This window comes from Vombatus ursinus, unplaced genomic scaffold (genome assembly GCF_900497805.2).
Source record: "Vombatus ursinus unplaced genomic scaffold, bare-nosed wombat genome assembly UNPS02006779.1, whole genome shotgun sequence".
Classification (NCBI taxonomy): domain Eukaryota; kingdom Metazoa; phylum Chordata; class Mammalia; order Diprotodontia; family Vombatidae; genus Vombatus; species Vombatus ursinus.
This window is the reverse complement of record NW_020946557.1, coordinates 6,104,825-6,131,833: the sequence shown is the minus strand read 5'-3', so window position 1 is coordinate 6,131,833 and position 27,009 is coordinate 6,104,825. Positions and strand designations below refer to the sequence as shown.

General features: G+C 38.1%; 1 protein-coding gene across 1 annotated transcript in view; it reads left to right on the top strand.

Annotated features, from left to right (window-relative positions):
- The first annotated feature begins 8,729 nt into the window (after nt 1-8,729).
- The window catches only part of FRK (fyn related Src family tyrosine kinase), a 119,814-nt gene continuing 101,534 nt past the window's right edge, over nt 8,730-27,009 (top strand). The window contains exon 1 of the mRNA XM_027848626.1: nt 8,730-9,696. Coding sequence (XP_027704427.1) covers nt 9,323-9,696 — 374 coding nt within the window. The 5' untranslated portion in view covers nt 8,730-9,322. The remainder of the gene's footprint in view (nt 9,697-27,009) is intronic.

Here is a 27,009-nt window from a genome sequence, read left to right as displayed (position 1 = left end):
TCACTCTCAGATTCGAATAAAGTAAAAGTTGTAATTGTATTGTCAGGCAATTTTATTTATTGATTTATTTTTTTTTTAATTTTTAGGCAATTGGGGTTAAGTGACTTGCCCAGGGTCACACAGCTAGAAAGTGTCAAGTGTTTAGTCTGAAGCCTGATTTGAACTCAGGTCCTACTGACTTCAGGGCTGGTGCTCTATCCATTGCACCACCTAGCTGCCCTGAGTCATGGTGTTTTAAAGAGTAGACAATTAAGGCTATACAGACAATGGGAAAAGGCTGTTCCTAATCAAATGGCAGACCAATATGTAATATCTGGACATGTTAATTCTTCTGTATCCCATACTGACTTAGGGATACATCAAACTCCTATTATACTAATATCTTGACACAGTAGACAGCTAAATATTTGTTGAATTCAATTGAAGGAAATCTATGGAATGCTAGCTTTGGAATCCTCTCATTGACACTTATTATCTATGTCCAATGAATTGCCAAGTCCTATTGTTTGACCTTTGTAACATGTTTCACATTTCCCTCCTCATTTCTATTCTCACATTAGCCACTGTATTTTAGTCCATCAGTAACACTTTCATTCAGTCACTAAGTGTTTATTAAGCAGCTACTATATGCCAATCAATCAATAAACATTTTTAAAGTGTCTACTATGTGCCAGGCATGGTGCTAAGTGCTGGGGATATAGTTCCTACCCTCAAGGAGCCCATAATCTTATACTTTCCTGGATGGAGGTAACCTTATAACTCCTTTTTAGTCTTACAGTTTCTTGCCATCCATTTTATTCTACAAAATGCCATCCATTCTATTCTACAAAATGCTGCCAGAATCTTATGTGCAATGCACATCTTTCGTTATACCATTCTCTTGATTAAAATTCTTCAATGACTCCTAATTGCCTACTGAAGTCCAAGTTTTTAGCCTAGTGATCAAGGTTCCCTAGAGGCTATTTTTAATCTACACTAAGCTTCTGTCAAACTAGGCAATTCACTGTTTCTGGGGCAAGACTCACACTTTTCTACCTCTACTTCCTTTGCTCATGTCATCTTCTGTGGCTCATCTATGACAGCTGAAATAATATTCATCCTTTAAGGTCAAGGCACTCACTGCTTCCTTCCTGAAACCTCAGGTTTTTACCACACTCTCACTTTCTTCTTGACTTTATTATATTACATTGTTCATACCTCTTGAATTTCTGTTAAATTTATCTATGGATCTGTTTGATCAGCCATGTGGTCAAGGATCAAGTCTGATTCATCTTTACATGCCCAAGCACCAAGTCCAGGCCTATGTTTCATAAGCATTTGTTAAATTTGTTGAATTGACTTAACATGACAATACACTTGGTTTTTCCATGGTTCCCGTGTTTGCTTTCTATTCCAAGCCCTCTGCCCCTTTAATCTGTGAGCTGCTAAATCTTGTGTGATCCTGACTGTCGCTCCATGATACGTGAATTGTTTCTTTCTGGCTGCTTGAGTATTTTCTCTTTGACCTAGGAGCTCTAAAATTTGGCTGTAATATTCCTGGGAGTTTTCATTTTGGGATCTCTTTTAGGAGGTGATTGGTGTATTTTTTCGATCTCTATTTTACCTTCTGGTTCTAGGATGTCAGGGTAGTTTCCCTTTATAATTTCTTGAAATATGATGTCTAGGCTCTCCTTCTGATCATGGCTTTCAGGTAGGCCAATAATTCTTAAATTATCTTTCCTTGATCTGTTTTCCAGGTCAGTTATTTTTCCAGTGAGATATTTAACAGTTTTTCTACTTTTTTTTTGTTTTGACTTTGCTTTATTTTTTTCTTGATGTCTCATGGAATCCTTAGCTTCCACTAGCCTAATTATATTTTTAAAGGGATTATTTTCTTAAGTGAGCTTTTGTACCTCTTCTTTTTTTTGGCCATTTCTGCTTTTTAGGGAGTTTTTTCTTCAGTGAATTTTTGTGTCTCCTTTAGTATTAGGTCAATTCTGTTTTTTAAAGGTATTATTTTCTTCAGTATTTTTTGTGTCTATTTTATCAAGCCGTTAATTCTCTTTTCATAATTTTCTTGAATCATTCTCATTTCTTTTCCTGATTTTTCCTTGGTCACTCTTATCTCTTTCTTTAACTGTTCTAGGAATTCTTGTTGGGCTTGGGTCCAATTAGTATCTTTTCTTTGAGGTTTTGCTTGTAGCTGTTTTCACATTATTGTCTTCTTCTGAGTTTATGTTTTGGTCTTTCCTGCCACCATAGAAGCTCTTTATGGTCAAGTCTTTTTTTTTTTTTTTGTTATATACTGTGATGGACCAATATCTCCAAGGACTCCCCTTCAGCCCATTGGTCAGGTTACATTTTCCCTAAAAGGTAACAAAGTCAAGATTTGATTGGCCCAGTAGGGGGCCAAGGCTTAAGCCATGCTTTCTTTGATGCAGCTTCCTGATGGCCTTTGGTAGTTTTGATGTAACTTCCTGGTTACCTAAGGGTCATAAAAGCTCTCATTCACTTGTGGTCAGTATTCTTCAGAGTTGAGGAATGTATAGTATCCCACAAGTCACCACGACCTCGTCACCAGACACATTTATATATAAAGATAAGGGGGAAAAGGGGAATATCTATGTGAGCTAATTGCTACTTCATGGTCTTTCTCTGTTAGGACTAAGTAAACCTCCTTTGGTTCACTGTTCAACGAACTGAGTGCCTCATTTTGTCCCAATATAAAAACAAGGTGCTGGCATTAGCTTTGTTGGTAATTGAGATGAGATGCCTTTGTGGTTTACATCATGGCTAAGCTGGGAGTGGGTAACTGCAAATATGGAAGGTAGGGTGATCAGATTTCCAGATATGGGACCATGGCACCCTGTGGTCAACATCTTCTAGTGGTATATGAGAATCCTCTCAATGAGATGAGAAGCAAGTACCTGCTCAGGGAGATCAGTTAGCTAGGTAAGTGTTGAAGGAAGATGTCAAGAAGGGTAAAGAAAGAGCCAGGACCAGCATTCCCTGGTTGTTATTGACCGTCCTGCAGAAGTTGTACTGCTAGAAAAATAAGACTGAAAGTAAACTGACCCAGGACATTCACCAATTAGAGAGAGCTCTCAGCTTTTAAGAGCTGTGCAATGAAGGTTGAGGAGCAAAAAATGGATCTGGTGACTTTGCAACTCTGACTCAGAGATTTTGCTTTGACCGACTGAGATTGGAGCCATAAGATAAGAGAATGACTGTGGAAATGAAGAAGAACTTGATTAAAAAAAGGCCCTGACATCTTCTTACTGCTTCTGGGAGGAGGGTGAATTTCCTACACTGAAGGAACAGGAGATGGTTAGACTTTCACCACCAAGGAACTGAGGAGTCCAAATAGAAGTTTGAGCTTCAAGCAGAAACATTTCTAACTGAAACCTGTTCAGTCACTCACTCTCTTGGGCCTACTTTGGTCCAATGGAGCCAATGTAGAGACATTGCAGCAGAATTCCAAAGGCTTGAAGACCTTCCTGAGGACTAATTGTTATAGAATCACTTAAATCAATGAGAAGCTCAGGAAAGGGCCCATCTTTTTTCAGTTTTTAGGTGGCTGAGATGGGGTAGGGAAGAGTTATTTTCAACCATAAAGATGAATTTTTGTTGTAGCCTGCTCTTTGATGGGGATATGTAAGGCAAGAGGGGGAAGTTCCTAAAGGAAATGGGTTTGATAGATTGGATCTATGTATGCAGAGATGTTTTGGAACTAGCTCATACTGGCTTAAGAGAGCCATTAAAAATTTTCAACATGAACATTTAAACCTCAGAAATCTGCAAATGCTACAAATCAGGGTTGGATTCATTATTTTATTACTTGTCTAGACTTAAGAAAGTGATGGAGAAAATAGTAATGAAAAAGATTAAACTTAAATGTGCAGCCTGCATGCATTTTGGTGGGATTGCTAAACATTAACCAACATCCTCCTGTATGTTTTTCCTCCCCCCTTTCCCAGCCTCCCTCAGGGGCAATTAGATCCCACCTTCCTGGTGGAGCTTCACCAGAATGTCTTCGCACTTTAACTATGAGTCTTTCCTGCAATAGACTTACAAAAGTCTATGAATGCTGATCACCTGGTGAAATTTGAACAGAAGTTTGAGACAGCTGCAGCTTGGGCAAATACTGCTGTCAGTGTGAATAAATGCTTTGGGAATGGAGGAAGGAGTCACAGTGCTGATACCCTGCTATGGGGGCAGTGGGCAATAACATCCTTTCCTGGAGGGAGCTTTGTGTGTGGCTCTTGAATGATGAGGCTGACAGGGAAAGTGGTCAATGGCCAGCTTATCAGTGTGCTAGTAAAACTGCCTAGGGAAATTCAGCCAGTATCCACCAAGGTTCTCCCATTACCCCTAGGTTAGGCTTGATTTTCCCTAAAAGATGACAGTCAGGAATTATTAGCTCAGGCATGGGGCACACCTCAAGCTGTTCCTCCTTTGATGAACTTCCTGGCTTTCTGGTCACTGGAGGACATAAATGGTCAGACCCAAAGGGAATTAGTGCCCTTCTGACTTAGTGGATGTTTGAGGTACCACTTGAGTCACCCATACCTTGCTGACAAGACTTGGTTTCATGTAGAGATGAGTGGGGCTATGTCTACTTGAGCTAAGTGCTACTGTATAACCATTCTATGTTAGAACTCAGTAAAACTCTTTTGTTAACTGGTCGATGCCTGATGAGTGCCTTGTTTAGTTCTAGAATTGAACCAAATTAATGGAGTGCTGACATTTTTTAATGGTTTAATAGATTAATTTATTTTTAGTTTTCAACATTCACTTCCACAAGATCTTGAGTTTCAAATTTTCTCCCCATCTTTCCCCTCCCCCCACCACAACATGGCATGCATTCTGAATATCCCTTCCCCTAATCTGCCCTCCCTTCTATCACCACCCCCCTTCTCTTATCCCCTTCCCCTTCTATTTTCCTGTAGGGCAGGATAGATTTCTATACCCCATTGCCTATATCTTATTTCCCAGTTGCATGTAAAAACAATTTTTAACATTTGTTTTTAAAACTTTGATTTCCAAATTCTCTCCATTCCTCCCTCACCACTCACCCTCATTGAGAAGGCAAGCAGCTTGATATAGGTTATACATATGTAGTTATGCAAAACACTTCCATAATAGTTATGGTGTAACAACCTAACTATATTTCCTTTCATACTATCCCACCCCTCCGTTTATTCTATTCTCTCCTTTGACCCTGTCCCTCCTCAAAAGTGTTTGCTTCTGATTATTCCCTCCCCCAATCTGCCCTCCCTTCTATCATCCCCCCTCTCTTATCCCCTTCTCCCCTATTTTCCTGTAGGGTAAGATAGATTTCCATACCCAATTGAGTGTGGATATTATTCTTTCCTTAAGCCAGATCCAATGAGAGTAAGATTCATTCATTCCTTCTCACCTCCATCCCACTTCCCCTCCACCATAAAAGCTTTTTCTTGTCTGTTTTATGTGTGATAATTTATCCCATTCTATCTCTCTCTTTCTCCTTCTCCCAGTACATTCTTCTCTCATCCCTTAATTTTCTTTTTTAGATATCGTCCCTTCATATTCAACTCACCCTGTGCCCTCTGTAGATTTATACCCTCCTACTACCCTAATAATGAGAAAGGTCTCATGAGTTACAAATATCATCTTTCCATGTAGGAATGTAAACAGTTCAACTTTAATAAGTCTCTTATGATTTCTCTTTCCTATTTACCTTTTCATGCTTCTCTTGGGTCTTGTATTTGAAAGTCAATTTTTCTATTTAGCTCTGGCTTCTCAAGAATGCATTAAACTCCTCTATGTCATTGAATATCAATTTTTTTCCCTCAGTGATTACACTCAGTTTTGCTGGGTAGGGGATTCTTTGTTTTAATTCTAGTTCCTTTGACCTCTGGAATATCATATTCCAAGTCCTCCGATCCCTTAATGTAGAAGCTGCTAAATCTTGTGTTATCCTGATTGTGTTTCCACAATACTTGAATTGTTTCTTTCTGGTTGCTTGCAATATTTCCTCCTTGACCTGGGAACTCTGGAAGAGTACTGACATTCTTAACATACACAGAAGGTTCATTTCCAACACACATAGAAATTGCTGTTATAAATATACTTGTTTTGTATATATTCAGCCCTAGTTCTTTATGTAGTTTTATAGCTATTTTATACCAGCTAATGTGTTACTTACACTTTAACCATAAGGATGAATTAGAGAAATTCAGACGATCTAATAATTTAAAGTGAGGCATTATTTTACATAGACTATGTGTAGAAGTTGTCACATATCTCAGCAACTAGCCCCAATTTATCTTTTCAGTCTTATTATAAGTGATTTCCCTTCACACACTACTCAGTCTAACCAAACTGGCCTTCTTGTGGTTCCATACACTTGACATTCCATTTCTCATCTTTGGATGGAATGACTTTGCTTAGGTCATCCCCCATGTCTGGATTGCACTTCCTTCTCATTCCACCTCTTAAGATTCTGTGGTCTCTTTTATAGCTCAGTTTAGGCTTCATCTCTTATAGGAGATTTTTCCTGATTATTAGCTATTAATTCCTCCTTCTAAAATTACCTTGTATTTATTATGCATATATTTTGTGTAAAACTATTTTGAACATGTTTATACTTGTACGTGATTCTTTTCTCTTGTAATATAAGTTCCTTGATGACAGGGACCATTTCATTTTAAACTTTGTATCTCCAGGATCCAGTACAGTGCCTGACACATAGCAGAACTTAATAAATGCCTGTTGAAGGCTAGGTGGTTCGGTGACTAGAGCATCAGGCCTGGAGTCAGGAGGACCTGAGTTCAAATCCAGCCTTAGACCAGACACTTGATACTTACTAGCTGTTTGACCCTGGGCAAGTCACTTAACCCTAATTGCCTCACCAAAAAAAAAAATACTATACTTGTTGGGGCAGCTAGGTGGCACAGTGGATAGAGCTCTGGCCTTGAAGTCAGGAGGACCTGAGTTAAAATCCAGCCTCAGACACTTGACACTAGCTGTGTGACCTTGAGCAAGTCACTTAACCCCAATTGCCTCACCATAAAAGCAAAAAAAAAAAATGCCTCTTGATTGATTGGTTGATTATCTCCTTATATAAAAAGACTGGTCAACCAGTAGTAGGGCTTGAGTTTTGAGTTGTTTTGCTAGTATTGGATATAGATCTGTTCTGATCCATTTTTACTGTCCTGCCCCATTCTGCTCATGATAATTATGACACAGCTGAGCCAGCGGGTAGCTATAAAGGAAAGTTAACTGAATTCAGAGCCTTGAACTTATTTGAATTAGTGCTACTCTGTGCCTCAGTTTCCTCATTTGTAAAGTAAGGGAGTTGGGAACTAGATGACCTCTAAGTTTTCTTCCAGCTCTGAGTCTGTGATCTAAAGTATAAATTAAGCTAAAAGAATTATGGAGAAGTCTTAAGATTAAAGTTTAACAGGAAGGCCTTCTATATGAAGCCACACAATAGCTTTATTATATCCTATTCCTTATTTTTATCAATTAACAAACACTTATTAAATGCTTTCTATTTGCCTGGTATTGTGCAAAAACAGAGTTCTGGCTCTCCAAGAGCTCACATCCAGATGGAAGAAACAATACGTAAAAGTATGTATACATATTACATCTATATCTATACATATATAGGGAAAGAGAGAGGAAGAAAGAAAGAAAGAAAAAGAAAGTATTTTCAGAGGGATTGTGGGCTGGGGAAGAGGGAGAGGTTAGGAAAGCCCTCTTGCAAAAGGTGCTTTTTAAGCTGAGTCTTGAAGGAGGCAAGGGAAGCCAGGAGGTGGATGTGAAGAGAGGAGGGAAGAGATTCTAGCCATGGGGCGCAGACAGTGAAAATGTGCTGAGTTGGGAAATGGAATGCTACATGAAGAATAGGCCAGTGGAGCTGGATTGTAAAAGATGTCAAGAGTTGTAAAACGAAACTTGAAAGCTAAGAAGGAGCCAGATTACAAAGAGCTTTAAATGCCAAACACAGAATTTCATATTTACTCTTGGATGTTATAGGGAACTCCTGGAGTTTATTGAGGAGTGTGTGTGTGTGTGTGTGTGTGTGTGTGTGTGTGTGTGTGTGTGTGTGTGTGTATGTGGGTGTATGTGTGAGATGGTCAGACCTGCAGAAATGCTCTTTTGTGAGCTGCAAAAATGGCACTTTAGGGTAGGAAATAAAATGCCGCTGGATGGTTATATCTCTGTTTCAACATCCGTAAAATGGGGAAGTTGATTTGAACTAGATGATTTTATGATTCCATGATTCATTGAAAGGAGGTAGCTGCTTTTCAGTTTCGAGATGGTACTATGTTGTCCCAGGTGGTGATTTTTTATTTTGAGGCTATTAAAACATCAGGGGGACATTAAAAAGAAGGGAACAAAGTACTTCCTTCCCACTTTGCCTTTTTCTCCAGGAACAAATACCAAATCTGCTTTAAAGCTGTAGTTTTCCTCCTGTTTGTGACAGATACCATGTCTCTGTCTTTTTTGGGGGGAGGGGGAGGGAATACCAAGACACTCAGTGGAGTTTTCATATTGGCGCCCAATGCAGTAAGGTAGAAATCATGCATGGCGTTGGGTGGGGGTGAAGCAAGGTTACTCTTTGGCAGTAGCAGCAAGAGCAGGTCAGCTCCCTGGTGAGGGCGCCTACCTCCAACTCAGGACTGGGAGAAGGGAGGGCTGAGGAGAGTGGGAATCCCATTCAGAAGGGAGACAAAAGCAAACCAGGAAGTAAGGGGAAATTATTTCAGTCTGCACATAGCTCAGGATGTTAAAGGCAACAGGCTCAGAGGGTTGGTTATTCATTAGCAAGAAGGAAGGAGCTGCAGGGGTCAGGGCTGTTCAAACTACAGGAGCCGACCTGAAACTGGGAAGGAGATTCTGGTAACACCAGGGCCCCAAGGAGAAGGAAGATTTACCTGAAGTTACCCTTTCCCTCTGCTTAAGTTTTCTTTAGGATGAAAGCGAGATGACTCTCCTCAGAAGCTGGCATTTGCCTAACTAAGATCTTCTTATTGCATTCCTGGACCCAGAAGAAAAAAAAAAGCCATCCCCTCAGGGAGGAGAGAGCTCGCTTGTCTCTCTGCGTCCTGCACTGGGGTAGCCAACAGCTGCTATTTCAGAAAGGCAAAGTTTCTCTGGGGAAAGTTTCTCCTGGCCAGCCAGAAGTTGTTAGGCAAACCTAACCAAGCATGGGAAGCTGGTGTTGATTTTCACAGTGCCTGGAGTGGGCAGGGAAAGTGGATCAAAGAGATTGGGGAGGGGGAGGAAAATCTCTCCCCCCTGTCCTTTACCCCCAGTGTGGAGAAAAAGAAGGCAAGCCAATAGGTCCCAAATCATGGGAAACTTATGTCTGAAATACTGCACTTATTTGGAGCCCTGCCTTCCCTGTTTATTCCAGGAAGTGGATAAACCTGTCGTGATTGAGAACCTACATGCCCATTCCCCACCCACTCCTCCATGCCAGCGACAGACCCCCGAGCCAGAAAGGGGTCATAACCGCTATTTCGTGGCCCTATATGATTATCAGGCCCGGACTGCAGAAGATCTGAGCTTTCAAGCTGGAGACAAACTCCAGATCCTGGATTCTTCTCATGAAGGCTGGTGGTTTGCCAGGCATTTGGAGAAAAAGGGAGATGGCCCTGGGCAGCAACTCCAGGGTTATATTCCTTCAAACTATGTGGCTGAAGATCAGAGCATCCAGGCTGAGCCGTAAGTAGCATAAACCTTCATCTTGTTTCTCTAGGCTATTCCCCTACCTTCTTCTTTACTCTTTCCCCTCCCCCCTTTTTCCAATCACCTGCCTAGAAAGTATGAGGAAGTATAGGCAGGACAGAAACAAGCGAAAGCCACAACCCTCCTTATCCCATCATAAGAGTGAAACTGGTAGGTTATTTATTTTGAAACGTGTACAATCTCTGGGTGCATTTTTATCAATATAAGAAATGGCCCTTTACAGTTTCTTTCAGTTGTGAAATAACTTTTATTTTAGTCTACATGAGCACTAGTGTGGTGCAGGGGAAAGAGAGCTAGATCTGGAGTCAGAGGATCTGAGTTCAAATCTTGGTGCTTACTACCTGTATGACTTTGGGCAAGTCACTTAACTTTTCTGGGCCTCCGTCTTCTCATCTCAAAATGAAGGCATTGGATGATGACCTCCAGGGTCCTTTACAATTTTAAATCTTTGAGTCTATGAGCCTAATCTTAACAAGAGACTAACATTTGGATGGAATAATAATAGCTTACATGATGACATAGGATCTGCAAAGCAACTTTTAATACATTATCTCATTTGATCCTTACGACAACGCTGTGAGCTAGATATTACAGTATTATGATCCCTGTTTTACAAATGAAGAAACTGAGACTCAGTGAGGTCAAGTGACTTGTTGTGGTCACACAGCTATTAAATATTAGAGCCAGGATTCAATACTTGGTAGGATTGACCTTTGCATGTTATCTTACAGTATTCTGGTCATAGAACTTACTAGAACTATAAATCAAGCCTCAATTTCAGTAATTTTAATAGATCTCACAGCGTTTTTGGGTAAATTTATAAACCCCAAATCTGACCATCATTTTCTACAGTGTCAGGCAAGGCTAGTGTAGCAAGTGACATTTGGGGGAGGTGTGTACAGTTCATATTTTTCAGGGGAATTACTAGATTCAGACAAAAAAATTTCAAGGACTTAGTTACTTAGTATTGTGTTTTTCTGTACTTTTACCATGATCATTGGAAACCAGCCATTTAGGCACAATTGTGGATTTTCAACAAACAGATTCACCACTTCCTTAAAGGAAGAAAGAAACTGCCTCCAAGATGGGGCTCCCCATGAAACCACTAAGCTGCATTCAGAAAAGAAACAGACATGGCATTGGGAGGGAAATGGAATATAAGGAGGGCAATGTACTGTTCTCCCCAGCATTGCTGCTTCCTATTCACACTAGCTTAGGAGTTGAAGCCTATGGCTTAGGGCCCACTCACTGCATAGAGTCATACAGAATGTCCATTTAGCAGAGGCCTCTGGGGATCCATTTATGTTATGATGAAAATTGTGCAGCTGTAGTAAGAAAGCAACATTGTCTCTCCAATGGGAAATTGGGATAAAATAAAGAAGGGCAAAGGGTGAGGCTTGCATTTTCCTGACTGGTTAACTTAAATTTGGAATTGATTCACATGATCTTTAAAGTCCTTTCCATCTTTAAGAATATGTAATTTTAGTTAGCTTTACCCCTGTACCCTAAATGAAATTAAATGAATGAATGTAATTAGTTATTTTTTCAAAGTAGAAATTCAGCTGTTGGATTTTAGTACGAAGGATGGGAGAAACTGCAGTTGTCAGTAGGGGACAATTGAAGTTAATCAGCAAGTTAGTGAGTGCCTACTATTTGCCAGGCACCATCACCCTAGGTTTGGGGGATATAGAGGCAAAAATGATTAAATCCCTGCCTTCAAGGAACTTATGTTCTATCAGGGAAGACAGGTACACATATAAGTATTTACAAAAGATATACACAATAAATACAAGGTAATGGGGGGGGAGCTGGCAAAAGGTCAGGAAAGGCCTCACTCTAACTGAGCCTTGAAGGAAGCTAGGGTTGCTTCAGAGAGATGGAGTTGAGAAGGGAGTACATTCTAGGCTCAAGGACCAGCTGGTACAGAGAAACAAGATGGGAGATGGAATGACGTGTGGAACAAGAAGGTCAGTTTGGCTGGACCAAAGAGTGAATGAAGGGGGACAGGGTATAATTAGGCTGAAAAAGTAGTTTGGTTCCAGGTTATAAAGGGCTTTAAATGTCAAACAGAGGAGATAGTATCTGATCCAAGAGTTATTATGGAGCCGATGGAGTTTAATGAGCAGAGGTGTGACGTGATCAGAAAATCATTCTGGCAGCTATGTGGAAGACAGACTGGAGAGAAGAGGGACAAGGCAAAGAAAGCAGTAAGGAAGCAATTACAATATTCTGGGTGAGAGGTGATGAGGGCCTGAACCATAGAGGTGGCTGTGTGAACGGGGAAAAGAAGGCATTAATGAGAGATGTGGAGGTAGAATTACCCAGGCTTGGCAAATGATTGGATATGTCGAGTGAGGAACAGCAAGAAGTTGAAGATGACTTGGAATCTGTGAACCTCCCTGATGAAGATGGTAGCACTCTTGACTGAATTAGGACAGTTTGGAAGGAGGTTTCTGGAGTAAGATAATGAGTTCTAACCAATAGCTTACCCATGTTCAGACTTCTTAGGAGTCTGCCCAATATGATGGATGTTCTAATAAACCGTGTCTTTGGCTGAAAAAAAAAAGATGATGAGTTCTGTTTAGACATGGTGAGTTTGAAATGCTTTAGAGATATCCAGTTTGAAGTGTTCAATTAAGTATTGGTGATATGGGACTAGAACTCAGGAGAATTGGGGTGGGTATGTACACATTTATCCAGTGTTGCTGTTTGTCCTTTGTTTTTGAAGAGGACCAATGAATGATGTCATGGGGTGATAGCTTGAGTTGTACTTGAGTTGGATCTCAGTAAGACTGAGTTGCACAAAGTCTTCAGCCTCACCCTCTCTTTCTGAGTCATCGAAGTCTACTGGCAAGACAAAAGTCAGGAGGACTGACAGGAAGGCCCGAGATATAGTAGATGACCTTGGTGTCTTTGATGTCTGACCAATCTCTAAGCTCTCTATAGCACCTGCTTCAGCTGCCTTCATGGCCATTGGAACAAATTATTCTCCCATGGGAAGTCTTCACATGCTTGGGGTAGACCTCTCTCTAACTCACCGGTGGATTTGAGCCCTCTTGGTTTCCCATCATCTGGTTTAGCTCATCTGCTGAGATGGTTTTTACCAGGGTGGAGCTGCTACTCATGCGACAGCTTCTTGGAGCCACAGGTGAAAGTTAGGTGAAAGGTGGACACCACAGGTGGATGAGCAGCTCTGAAAAGGGTTCAGCAAGCCCTCACAACAGAGGTGCTACTCCTCCCTGAACACCCCACACACCTCCCTCTCCTTTTTAAAAATCCAGTGTAGGGTCTTAACTCCAAGACAAATGTTGATGGAATGAAGTGAATGGAAACTAGTCAATCCAGAAACAGTGATGATGTGTAACGTAAAATATCCAATAGTAATGATATTCAGCCTGGTAATTCAGATTCTATTTACTGGTAAAAAAAAGATAAGATGAGGATAGTAATACATCTGTGGTTATTTTTTGATTCTCAGGAGGCCTCTGTAGTTCAGAAAGCTTATTTTCCATCTGTCCATAGCTCCTGACCTTTTCTCTCTGAACTAGTTCTTGATAGAATTCCCATGCCTTTTGATCACTAGTCTGGTTTGTTACAATTATGTTCCCTTTAGGATTCTTCCTGAAAATCTATTGGGTAACCTACAGCTTAAAAATATAGGGGTTTTTTGGTTACTGTTTTTGTTTTACATAAGCTACTTATTTTCTTCTAACAATCTGTCACTATCTTCATCTTTGAACATGAACCCAGGCTACTTTCCTCATAAGCACTAAATTAAGAACATTTTATTTTCCATAGAAGGCTCCAGATCATAGAAATCCTTTTGGTTTTGATCTGACATTTTTGTCAACCTTTAGGTTTCCCAAAATTCCATACACTGCCTTCATGACTGTTGAAGAAAATAATCAATTACCCATTTATGTTCATAAGACTTAAACTTGAGCTGTCTCATAGGGATTTTGGGAAAATGAATGAATACTCATAAAAGATATTAAATTCAGAATATTGCTAAAATTGACTTAACTGGGATGAAAACCAACATAATTTTTGATGCTTTAAGTGAATGAATATCTTATGAAAACTAAGCATCATTAAGTTCTAATAAGGCCACACTTCTGCTAAGCTAATGAATATATCTTTTATGTTCATGGATTCTACCTTATTATACTTTTGTATAGTACTTTTATGTACATTTACTATAATTCCTTTCTTTGTTTTTGTTTTTGTGTTGTTTGTTTGTTTGTTTTTTTTTGGTGAGGCAATTGGGGGTTAAGTGACTTGCCCATGGTCACACAGCAAGTAAGTGTCAAGTGTCTGAGACCAGATTTGAACTCAGGTCCTCCTGACCCCCGGGGGCAGTTTTCTATCCACTGTGCCACCTAGCTGCCCCTATAATTCCTTTCTATTTTGCTATTGGGCTATATACTCATCAAATTTGACCAAAGGATAGTTCCTGTTTTATTAGTCAACCAATAAGCGTATGTTAAATTATCACTACACATTGGTCATTGTGCTAGGGTCTGAGGACACATAAAAATAAAATATTAAACAGTTCTTGTCCTCAAGGAGTTTATGTTCTATTGGTGGAAGCAACGTGCATAAACAGAAGAATATTTATTTTTATAGGTAAAATTTATAAAAGCAATTATGAGTTAATTTTGGAGATAAGGCACTAGTAACTTTGAGCTGAGCTTTGAATGGAGCAAGGGAATCTCAGAGGGGGAAAGGTGGGGAGGGAGCAAAGCCTGTATAATGGGATGAAGATGAAAGGTCCTATGTGAAAAATAGCAAGGACAATTTGGTTGAACTGAAGAGTGAATGAAAGAGAGTAATGTGCAATAAAGATGGAAAGGTAGCTTGAAGACAGATTATGAAACGTTGTAAATGCTGAACAGAACAGTTTGATTTTGATCCTAGAGGCATTAGGAAGCCTCTGAAGCTTATTAAGTATTATGCTCACAATTCTGCTATAGAAATATCACCTTGACAATATTATGGAGAAATTGGATATAGGGAAACCAGTTAGGAAGCTATTGCAAAAGTGTAGGCAAGTGAAAAGACTTACATGAACTAATACAAAGTGAAGTGAGAAGAACCAGGAGAACATTGTACACAGTGACAGTAATATTGTATGATAAACAACTGTGAAGGACTTAGCTATTCTTAGACAAACAATGATCCCAAAGGATTCTTGATGAAAAAATGCTATCGGCCTACAGAGGAAGAACTGATATCATCTTAATATAGACTGAAGTATATTATTTTCACTTTCTTTTGTTTTTGTTTTTGTTTGGGTTTTCTTGTACAAAATAACTAATGTGAAAATGTTTTACTTGATTATACACGTATAACCTATATCAGATTGCCTACCATCTCAGGGAAGGGGGGAAGGGAAGGAGGGATAGAATTTGGAGCTCAAAATTAAAAAAAACCCCCAAATGTTAAAAACTGTTTTTACATGTAATTGGGGAATAATAAAATATTATTTAAAAAAGATTCAACAATAAAAAAAAAAGTGTAGGCAAGAGGTGGTGAGGGCCTGAACCAGAGTGCTGACTGTGTGAGTGGAGAGGAGACTTATGGACAAGGCCTGACAATGACTGGTTATATGGAGTGAGAGAGAGTGAAGAGTGAAGGAGGACTGTGAAGCTTCAAATCCGGGTGACTGTAAAGATGGAGAGTTTGTCTTAGATGTGACTTACTCCAAGTTCTATTCACCTTGCTTTGAAAACAATTGATTATTTTCTTTTTCCTGTGTACAATGTTCTCCTGGTTCTTCTCACTTCACTTTGTATCAGTTCATATACGGTTTTACATTTGCCTATCTATTTTTGAGCAAATAATGTAATGCTATGCTTATTAGTTCCCAGCAGATATACTATATTAATCTGTTCAGGGTTTTAGTTTCTTTTAAATTAATAGTGTAACCTGGGACTCAAGCTCATTTGCATATAACTCTCCTCGGTGGTGGAGAATGATTATGCTTTCTACCTGAATGAGCAGGAGTGAGTTGTTGAGGACTGAAAGAGTAGAGATTTTTTTCTTTTGGCTTTCAAATTGGGGCAATGACTCAAGATTCCAGGCTCTCTTCAGTGATTGGTTGTTGCAGGGAGAGAAAGACTTTGGGAAGAAGCCTGTTTTAGATAAGTTGGCTTCTTTCCAAGTTTATCCCCTTCCTCCAGAGATCTTTCCTGAAAAGAGACTAGAACTTTGAATATCTACTCTCAAAGCTGGAAGCCAGAAGGCCAAGTATCTATCCTCTCCCAACTTACCACCAATGAGGGGAGAATTATGCAAATGACTTTGAGCCCAGGGTTACAATAGAAGAGTCATGAATATAAATTTTGACCTATAGATAAAAGTTATGCCAATTTAATGGACCATTCCTCTGCTTTTTAAACTACTTTTCCTTTCCTGATCAACTGTCATCAAGCAATCTAACAAAATAGATTTGAAGTCAGCAGACGGGTTCACTTGTTGGTTGTATAGGTTATTGACTGTGTAACCTTGGTTCCTCACCTATATAATAGTATAATAACACTTGTACTCTCCACCTCATAGAGTTGTTGTGAGGAAAGCACTCTGTAAATTGTAAAGCACTACATACTAGTATTGCAAATAATGATGATGATAAATTTATTTAGTGTACATCAGGAGCAGTTATCTATCTACTACTCCGTGCTTCAAGAAAATAAATGTATGGAATATTTTCATTATTACTCTGCCTCTCTGAAGTATAATATTGTTTATGATTTCAAATTTAGGTTTATTGCTTGGTCTTTTAACTTTATAAAATAATCTCCCTTTTTCCCTATCCTCAACCCTCTCAGACCATCCTGGCTACCCCCACCCTATCTTCTGGCCGCATCAAATCTGAAATGTTCACTGCTAAGATCTGGCTAGGTGATATACATCAAAATTTCATTCTCAGTATTGTTGAGGGTGTGGTCAAAGGTTACAAATCTGGTAATAGGACCCAGTAATTACAAATCAAGAACCAAGAATAATGATCCTTAGTCCTTTGCTTTCATTAAAAGAAAATTCAAGTAACAGTCTGCCTGTCATAAATCAGTATGAACATTAACAGTGTCATATAAGCAGAGCACTGCTTAGTTGAGAAGTTAGAAAAAATCAAATACTCTGCTGTCAAGCCATATCCCTTTTCTTATTGTTATTAAGTTTGTATCCATATGTGTCTATATGATAGCATCTGAACCACAACAGAATAAAAAGTTGGTTGAGTCTAGTGCCCAGGTTTTGGGTGCAGTATGGCTGACCTGGTGTCAGTGTTTGTCTAATCATACATTGCAGAAGCCATGGAGACCAGTACTTGAAGTTGACCACTTACCATATGGCTTGACCCAAATAGAATATAAACTCCTTGAGGGAAGGAATTTTTTTTTTTGATCTTTGTATCCTCAGGGCCTAGTTTAGTGCCTGAGGAGCTCACTACTTGCTTGTTAATTTATTGGCCCCATAATCTATTTTGTCTGTTCACTTTCTATGGAATTTCACTAATGTTCTTATGAAACACACCTGCTTATCTTCACCTGTTTATTACAAGGCATATCCAGTATCAAAAATTATTCTACGGTAGTCTTTGGATTTGATTATTTTTATGAGCCCTTATAACTCTTCTGAGTCATGAACAACACTTGATTTGCATATGTTCTTACTCTTAAATTGGTAAACAAGAACATATTAAGTGCCCACTCTGTGTTCAGGAGGCTGCTTAATGAATGGCTCCCAGACATCAAAGCAAGGAAATGGGGGTTAGTTTGGTGTATATACATGAAGAAGTCACTGATTTCCCCATTTACCTGATATTTATCTATTCTATACTTGAAGCACAGAATTCATCTTCAGAAGTAAAGAAGTCTGATTAAGGTTCATTGTCTAAGCCTCAGAGTTCATTTACTTTTGTATCTAAAGAGAAAGAAAAGATAAGCTACTTTTACTTAGGAACCAAGACTTCTTTGTGTCTTGTGTTGGGAATGTAGGGGGAGAAGCCAAACAGTTCGTGGGAAGATTTTTCAGTTTTTAGCAGGTTTTTTCTGTCTTTAGCAGTTTTCATTTTTCCTTTCCTTCTGTTCTAGTCATGTTTTGGACTATAGTACTAATAAATCCTAAATCAGAGTTAAGAATAAATAAGATTTGTCAACTGCATTGTTTATTACAGCCAATGCTTATGGTTCAGACCCTTACTATGATTTATCTGTACAGTTTCTGAACTATAGCCCATTTACCCTTTCTAACCGTTCTGGATTTTGTGATTAAAGGTCTTAGAAATTAATATTTTCATCAGTGAAGGACACATTTTTTTTCCACCCATGCTTATGATAGCTGGAGAAATTCCACTATGTATTTTCCGTTCCAACTAAAAAACAAAACACAAAAAATAGAATATAGGAGTTCATCTGACTTAAGTCCTGAGAAAAGGGTACTCACTGATCCTGAGTGAAGTTTATTTTAAAACCAATGTTATAAGCAGGTTTAGAAAGTGAACAAAATAAAGAAGAGAGTTTAGGTTTCACTAGTTAGTGATTCCTTCCTCCATTTGTGAATTTAGTGTTCATCAAGAGGTGGCCATGTCCAATGTGTCTAGCTTTTTTCACTGATGCTATCAGTACATTTCTTTTTCAATATATTCAACTTCCCCAAAGGACTTTTGGACTTGGAGTAACTCTCACTAAAAGAATGGCATTGTAAAAACAGGAGTCAGGATATTGGGGATAAATAAGGCAAGTTATTTTAAACCTAGGCCGAAGCTGACAGATTTTTTATCACCTTGTAAACAACTTGGGATCACTAAGAAATAACCTGCGGCAGTCACTGACACATTTGTTATGGATTCAGATCTTTTTAGACCTGACCTTTATACTAGTTTTCAAGGAATACTAAGTGAAGATAAATTCAAAGCAAAACCAAAGGCCAAATACTCCTTTAAAATATGGGAGGATCACATTCACAAGTAGCTAGATGCTAAAGGAAAATATTTTCTTTAATACTTTTTCCCTGAATATAATTTAAACTCTTTTGGACCAAATCCATGAATTTGAATTTGCAGGCCAAAAGAACAATTTAAGTCAGCTGAAAACAGGTTTAGATTCCAGGAGATTAATTACTAACATTTATTATTAAAATAAGGCATTACTTAAAGAGCTATGAAACATCACTATATACACATACTGCTTATTATCATTAAGTGTTATTTAGCCTGAAATGGAAATGACAATTGTCACAAATGCCTGAGGTGATTCTGAATTATTTTTTATCAAAAAAGCCCATCCCCACAATGAATTATGCCATTGTGATAGATCCATAGTTTTTGTACACTGCATCTCTCTGTTTTTGACATTAAATTTAGTAAAGTGAAATTATGGTTAAGACTTGTTGTCATCATTTATTAAGCAATAATTATAATTAACTGCCTAACAGATAGGAACGCTGAAATTAAGTTTCATTAAAATAATGACAAGTTATAAAAATGATGAGTGGAGGGACCATTTGAAACTTATTTAAATGATACAGATACAAAAGTTCAGAGTTTAATTAAAGGTAGATTAATAATTGTTTAAAATTTGATTGTCTGTATCTCAGATTGTGAGCTATCTCAATACATGACCTGAAATGAAACCATGTAGTTAGTACATGGTAGTTACAAATGGTCATTTTTAACCCATTCCAGGAACAAGTATATAATACAACATATTACTGATAATGGTTGAATTGCAGTGTGCCATCTTCTCTCCAGCAAAGGCTGCACTGTTGATCAATTACTTTCTGTTAAGTGATCATCAGAAAATGAACAATGAAGGGAAAATCACTGCCTCTCAAAATAAACCAAAATAGAGCATAAGGGCTGCAGATTACCCTAAAAGAAGGTTATGTACTTTGTCAAACTATTTAACTCAGCAAATCAGCCTCCCAATTCAGTCAAATATTTGGTCTTCATTTTATTTTCCTTCCCACATGAAGGTTCTGTTTTTAGAAATGTCAAAACAATTGAAAAGTGAAAACTTCAGTCAAACAAATTATTTGGTGTTAGGTAACCCAAAGAGGCTCAACATGAATAAATTCATCCTTTCCTCCCCTAATTTTACTGAATTCAGGTTGGTTTGTCTGTATTGATTTTTTATTCGCCTGAACTGACCAAATTAATTGGTTTTGTATTCACTGAGACAGCATGAGTATTATTCTGATTAAAGGTGATTAAAAAATCTTACACAACTTCAAATGTCCCAGAAGAAGCAATCTATCACATGAAGACTGAAAGAAGATGGAGGTCTTGATACAAAATTCTAATTTTTGTCATTCCTTCAATACATACACACATACATATGTGTATGTGTATATATATACATGTATATTTTCATAAATACATACATATATGTTATATATTTGTTCTCAGAACTCCTTTACATTCTTAAAACTTATTGAGAACCCCAAAGAGCTTTTGTTTATGTGGGTTTTTATCTGTTAATATTTAGCTATATTAGAAATTAAAATGGATAAATTTTGAAAATATTTATTAATTCATTAAAATAATAATAAACCCATCACACTTAGCATAAATAATATATTTTGATGAAAAATAACTATATTTTCCAAAACAAAAAAATTAGTGAAAAGAATGGCATTTTTTTTTTACATTTTTGAAAATCTTTTTAATGTCTTGCTTAATATAAGACAGCTGGATTCTAATACCACTTCTGCATTCAATCTGTTGCAATATAGTGTTTTGGTTGAAAAAAAAAACACCTGGCCTTACATAGTTATGTAATTGGAATATTTTAGTAAACAAAGAGTGTCTTAGTATTATTATGAAAATAGTTTTGACCTTGTGGACCTCCTAAAAGGGCATTGGGCAGTTCTGGGTTTCTTGGGCACTTTTTGAGAACCACTGATCTATTCAAACTTTTCCTTGAATGGGGATGCTTTTTTAATAAATTTTACTTTTAATTTTCAGTTCTAAATTCTTTTTCTCACCTGTTCAGAAGGTAGGACATATTTTTTAAAAAAGCAAGAAAAATGAAGAAAGAAAAAAATGGTGTCTCAATCGGTACTGAGTCCATCAGTTCTCTACCTGGAGGTGGATAACACATTTTATGTCATAAGTCCTTTGGAGTTGTGGTGCATCATTGTACTTATCAGTGTAATATATGTTTGGGGGCAGCTTGGTGGCACAGTGGACAGAGCTCAAGCTCTGGAATCCGGAGGACCTGAGTTCAAATCCAGATTTAGGCATTTACTAGCTATGTGACCCTGGGCAAGTCACTTAACTCTGATTGCCTTAAAAAAACTATAACTGTTATGGATGACAACTTTTTTTAAAAAGTGCTATTTCATGATCATCAGTTGATAAGGTAATCAACAAACATTAAGCACCCAGCATATGCCACTTAATGTCCTAGGTTCTGGGCTTCCGAAGACAAAAATAAAATAATCCCTGAATTCAAGGTAGACATGATGTCTATCTATCTATCTATCTATCTATCTATAATCTATCCGTCTATCTGTCTGTCTGTCTGTCTGTCTGTCTATCTATCTATCTCAATCGACCGGTCTATCATCTGTCTATGTATGTATCCATATATGTGCAAATACATTTATCTATGTGTATATATATATATATATATATGCACACATAAATACTTACAAAATATACAGAAATGAATATAAGGTAATGGGTGAAGGAAGCATCTGAGGGGTATTTGGACAGGTTTGAAGAAGGGTTGAAGGAAACTTGAGATTCTAAGTGGCAGAGGTAGAAAAGAGTGTGTTCTAGGTATGGAGAACAACTCCAACTGAGGGATAGGGATGGTGATGGAGTATTGATTGTAAGGAAAAACAAGAAGACTAGTTTGACTGGATTAAAAAGTATGTGAAAAAGAATAATGTATAATAAGGCTGGAGAAAGGTAGTTTGGTGACAAATTGTGAAGTATGAATGGTATGATTTTATGGGTTTATCTCCCACATTACTGATAACATTTGTATACTGGAGATAACATTGTCAGGGCAGTACACCAATAAATATGTTTATGTAAAATGGGTATCATAAACTGCTATAAATGAGGAAGAGAAATCACAAAAAAGCAATCAAGTCTGAGCATTATTATGCTTGTTAGGTCAGAAGGCCTGCCTCACCCATTTTGCCAGTGGGTTGGTTGGGAGATTTGTGGTTGATTGTGTGCCAATAAACTTTAGTTTTAGTTTAGTTTTTTAAACAGCAGTGAGATAGCCTGTTCTACCTGTGGAGCCTTTCCCCTGTGGCCTGATGTGCGGGGTTAGATAGGTGGCCCTAATTGCAGCCACTGAGTGCATTTACACCCTCAGGACCAAGGATTCTTTCCATCTAAATGTTTGGTAAGACAAATAAACATTGCAGACCAATTAGCAGGCACCTAGAAAACTGTCCTGAGCTACCTCCCACATCTAGACAGAGAGCACTGAATGGTTGGGTTGGAAGACTTTGTCTTTAAAAAAATCATAATTATTGATATCTTTTGTTTTTACATTGCCTAAATTTTCCCCAGTATCCTTCCCTCTCTCTCATCCCAGATTACCATTCCCTATAATGCAGATTTTTTTAAAGAAAGAAAAAGAGGGAGGAACTATAAACAAGCCTGATCAAAACAATCTTATAATATGTGCAATATTCTATACCGGTGGACTCCCACCTTGACAAAGGAGTGAGGGGAGGTGTAAAGACTTTTATTTTAACGAAAGGTGGTGTCTTTCTCAGTACCTCTTCTAGAGCTCTGAACCTAGCAGGTGTTTAATAAATATTTGTTGAATTTGTTGAAAGCTAAAGCTACAGCTAAAGCACAGAACAATCCCAGCATTTCCCTTATAAAAAATGGAATCTCATACCCAGGTGCAAATTCTAAAATGCATTTAAATGCTTTATGTATGTCAGTTTTAAAAATCATATGGAAGCTTCCCAAAGCATGGCAATTACCAGTCTGAAGTAAAAGAATTATCAGCCTGAGCTTTTAAAATGACAGCAAAACAAAGTGCAATCTATAAAGTTCATTTCATAGAATCAGGTCCCAACTGGCATTTTTTTTTTTTTTGGTATACCTTAATTTAAATCTTAGGGCTCACCATAGACCATTTCAACTTCTGACAGTAAATATTTTTCAACTTACTCACTCTGAAAGCTGGTATCTTTACTGAATGCAAATTATTTTTTCTATGTTGAGATCTAGAAAAATTACCAAGCAAGTAATTGTTTACTTGATTAGGACTGTTACTAATTATCTGCTAATGTCTCTGAGGTATATTCTAATTCCCATATGTTAATAGTTTTCTGCTATCCAACTAGAATCACTCAGGTCAATTTCCCTGTAGAGAGTAGCTATGTAGATTAATATACACTTTCTTATTTCTGTCCTCTCTGGGGACAGCTTGCTGAATCCTATACCTCTAGCCCTTGGTTTATGTCGTTGTCTCTTTAGAGATTAATAGCACGCTGAGATTTTGCTAGGATACATTAATTCATCTACTAAGCATGTGATCTTCCTTACCTTGTGCATTGTTTATTTGACTAAAATTAAATATTGAGGCACTGTCTTACACCTGGGTGCCATCTCTTTTATCACCTAGTCACCTGTCACCACTTGTCTGAAATTAGTTGCTTCTGGAGTACAAAAGAGGGAAATTGTAATACTATCAGGACTAGTGTTAATGCCAAATTTTCTTAAACCTTCTTCTGTTGCTGTTCATTCTCCATGTGTCAGAAATGATTTGGAGTTAGAAAGAACCTCAGATGGCATCTAGTTCAACCCCCTCATTGTAAAGAGATTTACCCAATGTCCCTCAGTGACAGAGACAAGATTTGAACCTAGGTCCTATTTATTACTCCAAAAGCATTGATATTGCCACCGTGTGATTCAGGTGGAAATTGTTTTGGGAGGGGTTTTGTTTTGTTTTTGCATGTCCTTTTTCTAATGCAGATTTTTTTGAGAGGGGATTGAAAATTCTTACTTTTTTTTCTTTTAGCACCACAGGGACCATGGTATTCATCATCCATGCTATCACCACAATAATTTTTTAATATTATAGTAGAGATATATTTTGAGGGGCTTTAGAGTTTACATTGAAAATGAATATATTCTTCTTTACTCAAAGATCACAGTCAATCAAAAAGAATTATTAAGTACTTACTGCCAGACAACTTTACTAAGCCATGTGGATAATAAGAAAGGCAAAAACATGGTCCCTGTCCTCAAGGAGCCCATTCTAATGAGGGAGACAACAAGCCAACAACTATGTAGAAACAAGATTGTTGTTCGTCCTTTTTTGAAGAGGACAGTTGACATCACAGAGTGATGTCTTGACTTGCACATGGATTGGGACTCACCATAGACTATTTCAACTTCTTCTGATAGTAAATATTTTCCAACTTACTCACTCTGAAAGCTGGGATCTTTACTGAATGCAAATTATTTTTCTATGTTGAGATCAAGCAGAATTACCAAGCAAATAATTGTTTTTGATTAGGACTGTTACTAATTATCTGCTAATGTCTCTGAGGTATACTCTGATTCCCATTTGTTAATAGTTCTCTTCTATCCAACTAGAACAGGGGTGGGGAACCTGTGGCCTGGAGGCCACATTGGCCTTCTAGGTTCTTAAGTGAGGCCCTTTGACTGAATCCGAACTTTGCAGAACAAATCCCCTAAATAAAAGGATTTGTTATGTAAAACTTGGACTTAGGCAAAAGGTCGCACCCAAGGACTTAGAAGGTCAGGGGCTGCAGGTTCCCCACTCCTGAACTAGATCAGTTTTCCTGTGGAGAACAGTTATGTAGATTAATAGAGACCTTACTCTTATTTCAGTTGTCTCTGGGGACAGCTTGCTGAATCTTACACCTTTAGCCCTTGGTTTACCCAAGGGTTTCTCACCACTCTCTGTACCTTATCACCATTGTGCCCCCTCTCTACCAGGGTGGTATATTGGAAAGAGGGATGAATTTGAAATCATGGCATATGAATTAGAATCCCATTTCTTCCACTTGCAGAGTGAACTTGGGGCAGTCACTTGTTTTCCTCAGGCCTCAGTTTCCTCATCTGTAAAAAGTAGTAGTTGAGCTAGATGACATCTCAGGCCCTTTCTTACCCTAAGTCACTATTCTGATGACCTGCCTTTCCTGAGCTCTCTGTTAACATTCCCTTGATTTAAACTTTTCCCCCTTAAATATTTTGTAATTACTACCCATTTCCTCCAACTCATTGACTTTACCACTTCTTTGGGAACCTTTGGGTTTTCTGGAGATTTCAGGGAATACACACAAGTAATTTAAGTGTTAGTTCTAGGGCTAGATGAGGTAAGCAGTCACCTGGAGTACAACATGCAATGAAATGCAACAAAATACTCTTTTTAAAAATGGCTTTTTTTGTATATTTGCATATTTTAAATTCTAGAAAATTCCTCCCTCCATAGTATATTTATGTTGTGTTAGTTTTCAGTGAATAGAGATAGCATGAGGCCTCCTCCAATGAAAGGTAAACTCACAGGGGCACACTTTTCAAATCCTGCTTAGGGCACACAAGGTGTTGTCTTGACTTTGTCCTTCTTTCATTTTCATACAAGAAATGCTCATTACTCATTTATTTCTTTTGACATTGAGTCTCCTTATCTTGCCTAGGTGGTAAGTGCAGCAACCACTCACAGGCCTGTTCCTACCACTGATCGTATGGCAGTAGTTTTGACCTGCTCCATTTCTGACCTGGGCCTATTCGCCTCTCCTTAAGCAAGCTGGTACCCTTCCCTCCCTCCTCCCCCCACCTCTGAACATATTGCTGTCAGACTTAGTGTGGATTCTCAGTTATATTAGCCCACAGCAGCTCAAATGTTCCACCAGCCTCACCACTAAGGATTTTAGTGATGTGCCTCTATAGCTGGTAATCATTTATTTCTTTAGTCACTTCTAGATTCTGTGAGAGAGTTCACTATCACAGTGTACTCATAGACCCCAACCTGGCATCTAGATGGCAAAAAACAGACGATCAAATAATCCTAGATTTACAGTTGGAAGAGAATTTATAGATCATCTAATCCAAACTTCTTAAGTTATAAATCAGGACACTGAGGCCTGGAGAGTTTGAGTTCTCACAGATAGTAAATAATTGGACCAAGATTTGAACTCAGGCTCTCAGATTCCAAATACTATTTCCATTTCACTGTTATCTCCCTAAAGATACAGATGGGTAGACATGACATGAAATGTACCCACACTTCAATGGGAATTTAAAAAGAGAAGAATCTAAAAGAAAAAGTTGAAGTATGAATAATGAGGAGAAAATAGAGAAGGAAATAGTTTAGGATTAGCTTCATGGAAAGGGAAAATTTTATGAGAAAAAGGAAAAATGATATCCAAGAAAAAGTAATGGAAAATTAGATAAAGTGGGTAAGGAAAACAAAGTGAATGTATAGGAGAGATCATGAGCTGTAAGGAAATGAGCTGAAGATAAATCAGGTAGAATATATGTGAGTTTGTAGTTAGGAGAGATTAGTTGATTCCCTATTGCCTTCTTCAGTGATTCCCTATTGCCTCTTGAACAAAGTTCAGATTCCTTTTCCTGGCCTTCGAGGCCATCCTTATTCTGGGACCTTACCTTTCCAACTGTATTTCAGATTATGCCCCTACACACACTCTACACTCTAGTTAAATTATGCTACTCTCTGTTACTTAAGCATGTTATAGGCTCTACCATCTGTATTTCCTTTGCTCAGATTGACTCTTCTAATTGGAAAGGTTCTCCCTACCCCTTTGGCCTGCTGAATGCCTGTGTATGATTTAAAGCTCATTTAAAAATCCACTTCCACTATGAGGACTTCTTTGAGACCATCATCCTCTCTAATGCATTATCTATGCAGCTATCTATGTCTCTGTTATATTAGGTTATCACCTCTCTGGGAGGGCTGGGAACCAAGCCTTATCTCAACTTTGTATCACCCTCTAGCTATTGTAAAGTGCTTTGTACACAATGTGTTCCTAATTAATGTTTGTTGGACAAAGGAATGAAGTCATAGGTGAAAGGACATGGTGATAAGGTGGTGAGTGGGCAATAAGAGAACATGAGAGATTAGAAAAGATAGATTCTGGAGTGAGAAATACTTTTGTTATTCTGTTTTTATTTATATCATTAACTTTTGTGCTTGATATTATATGTGACTTTATTTTTTTAGCTAGGCAATGGGGTTAAGTGACTTGCCCAGGGTCACACAGCTAGTAAGTGTTATGTGTCTGAGGCTGGTTTGAACTCAGGTCCTCCTGAAT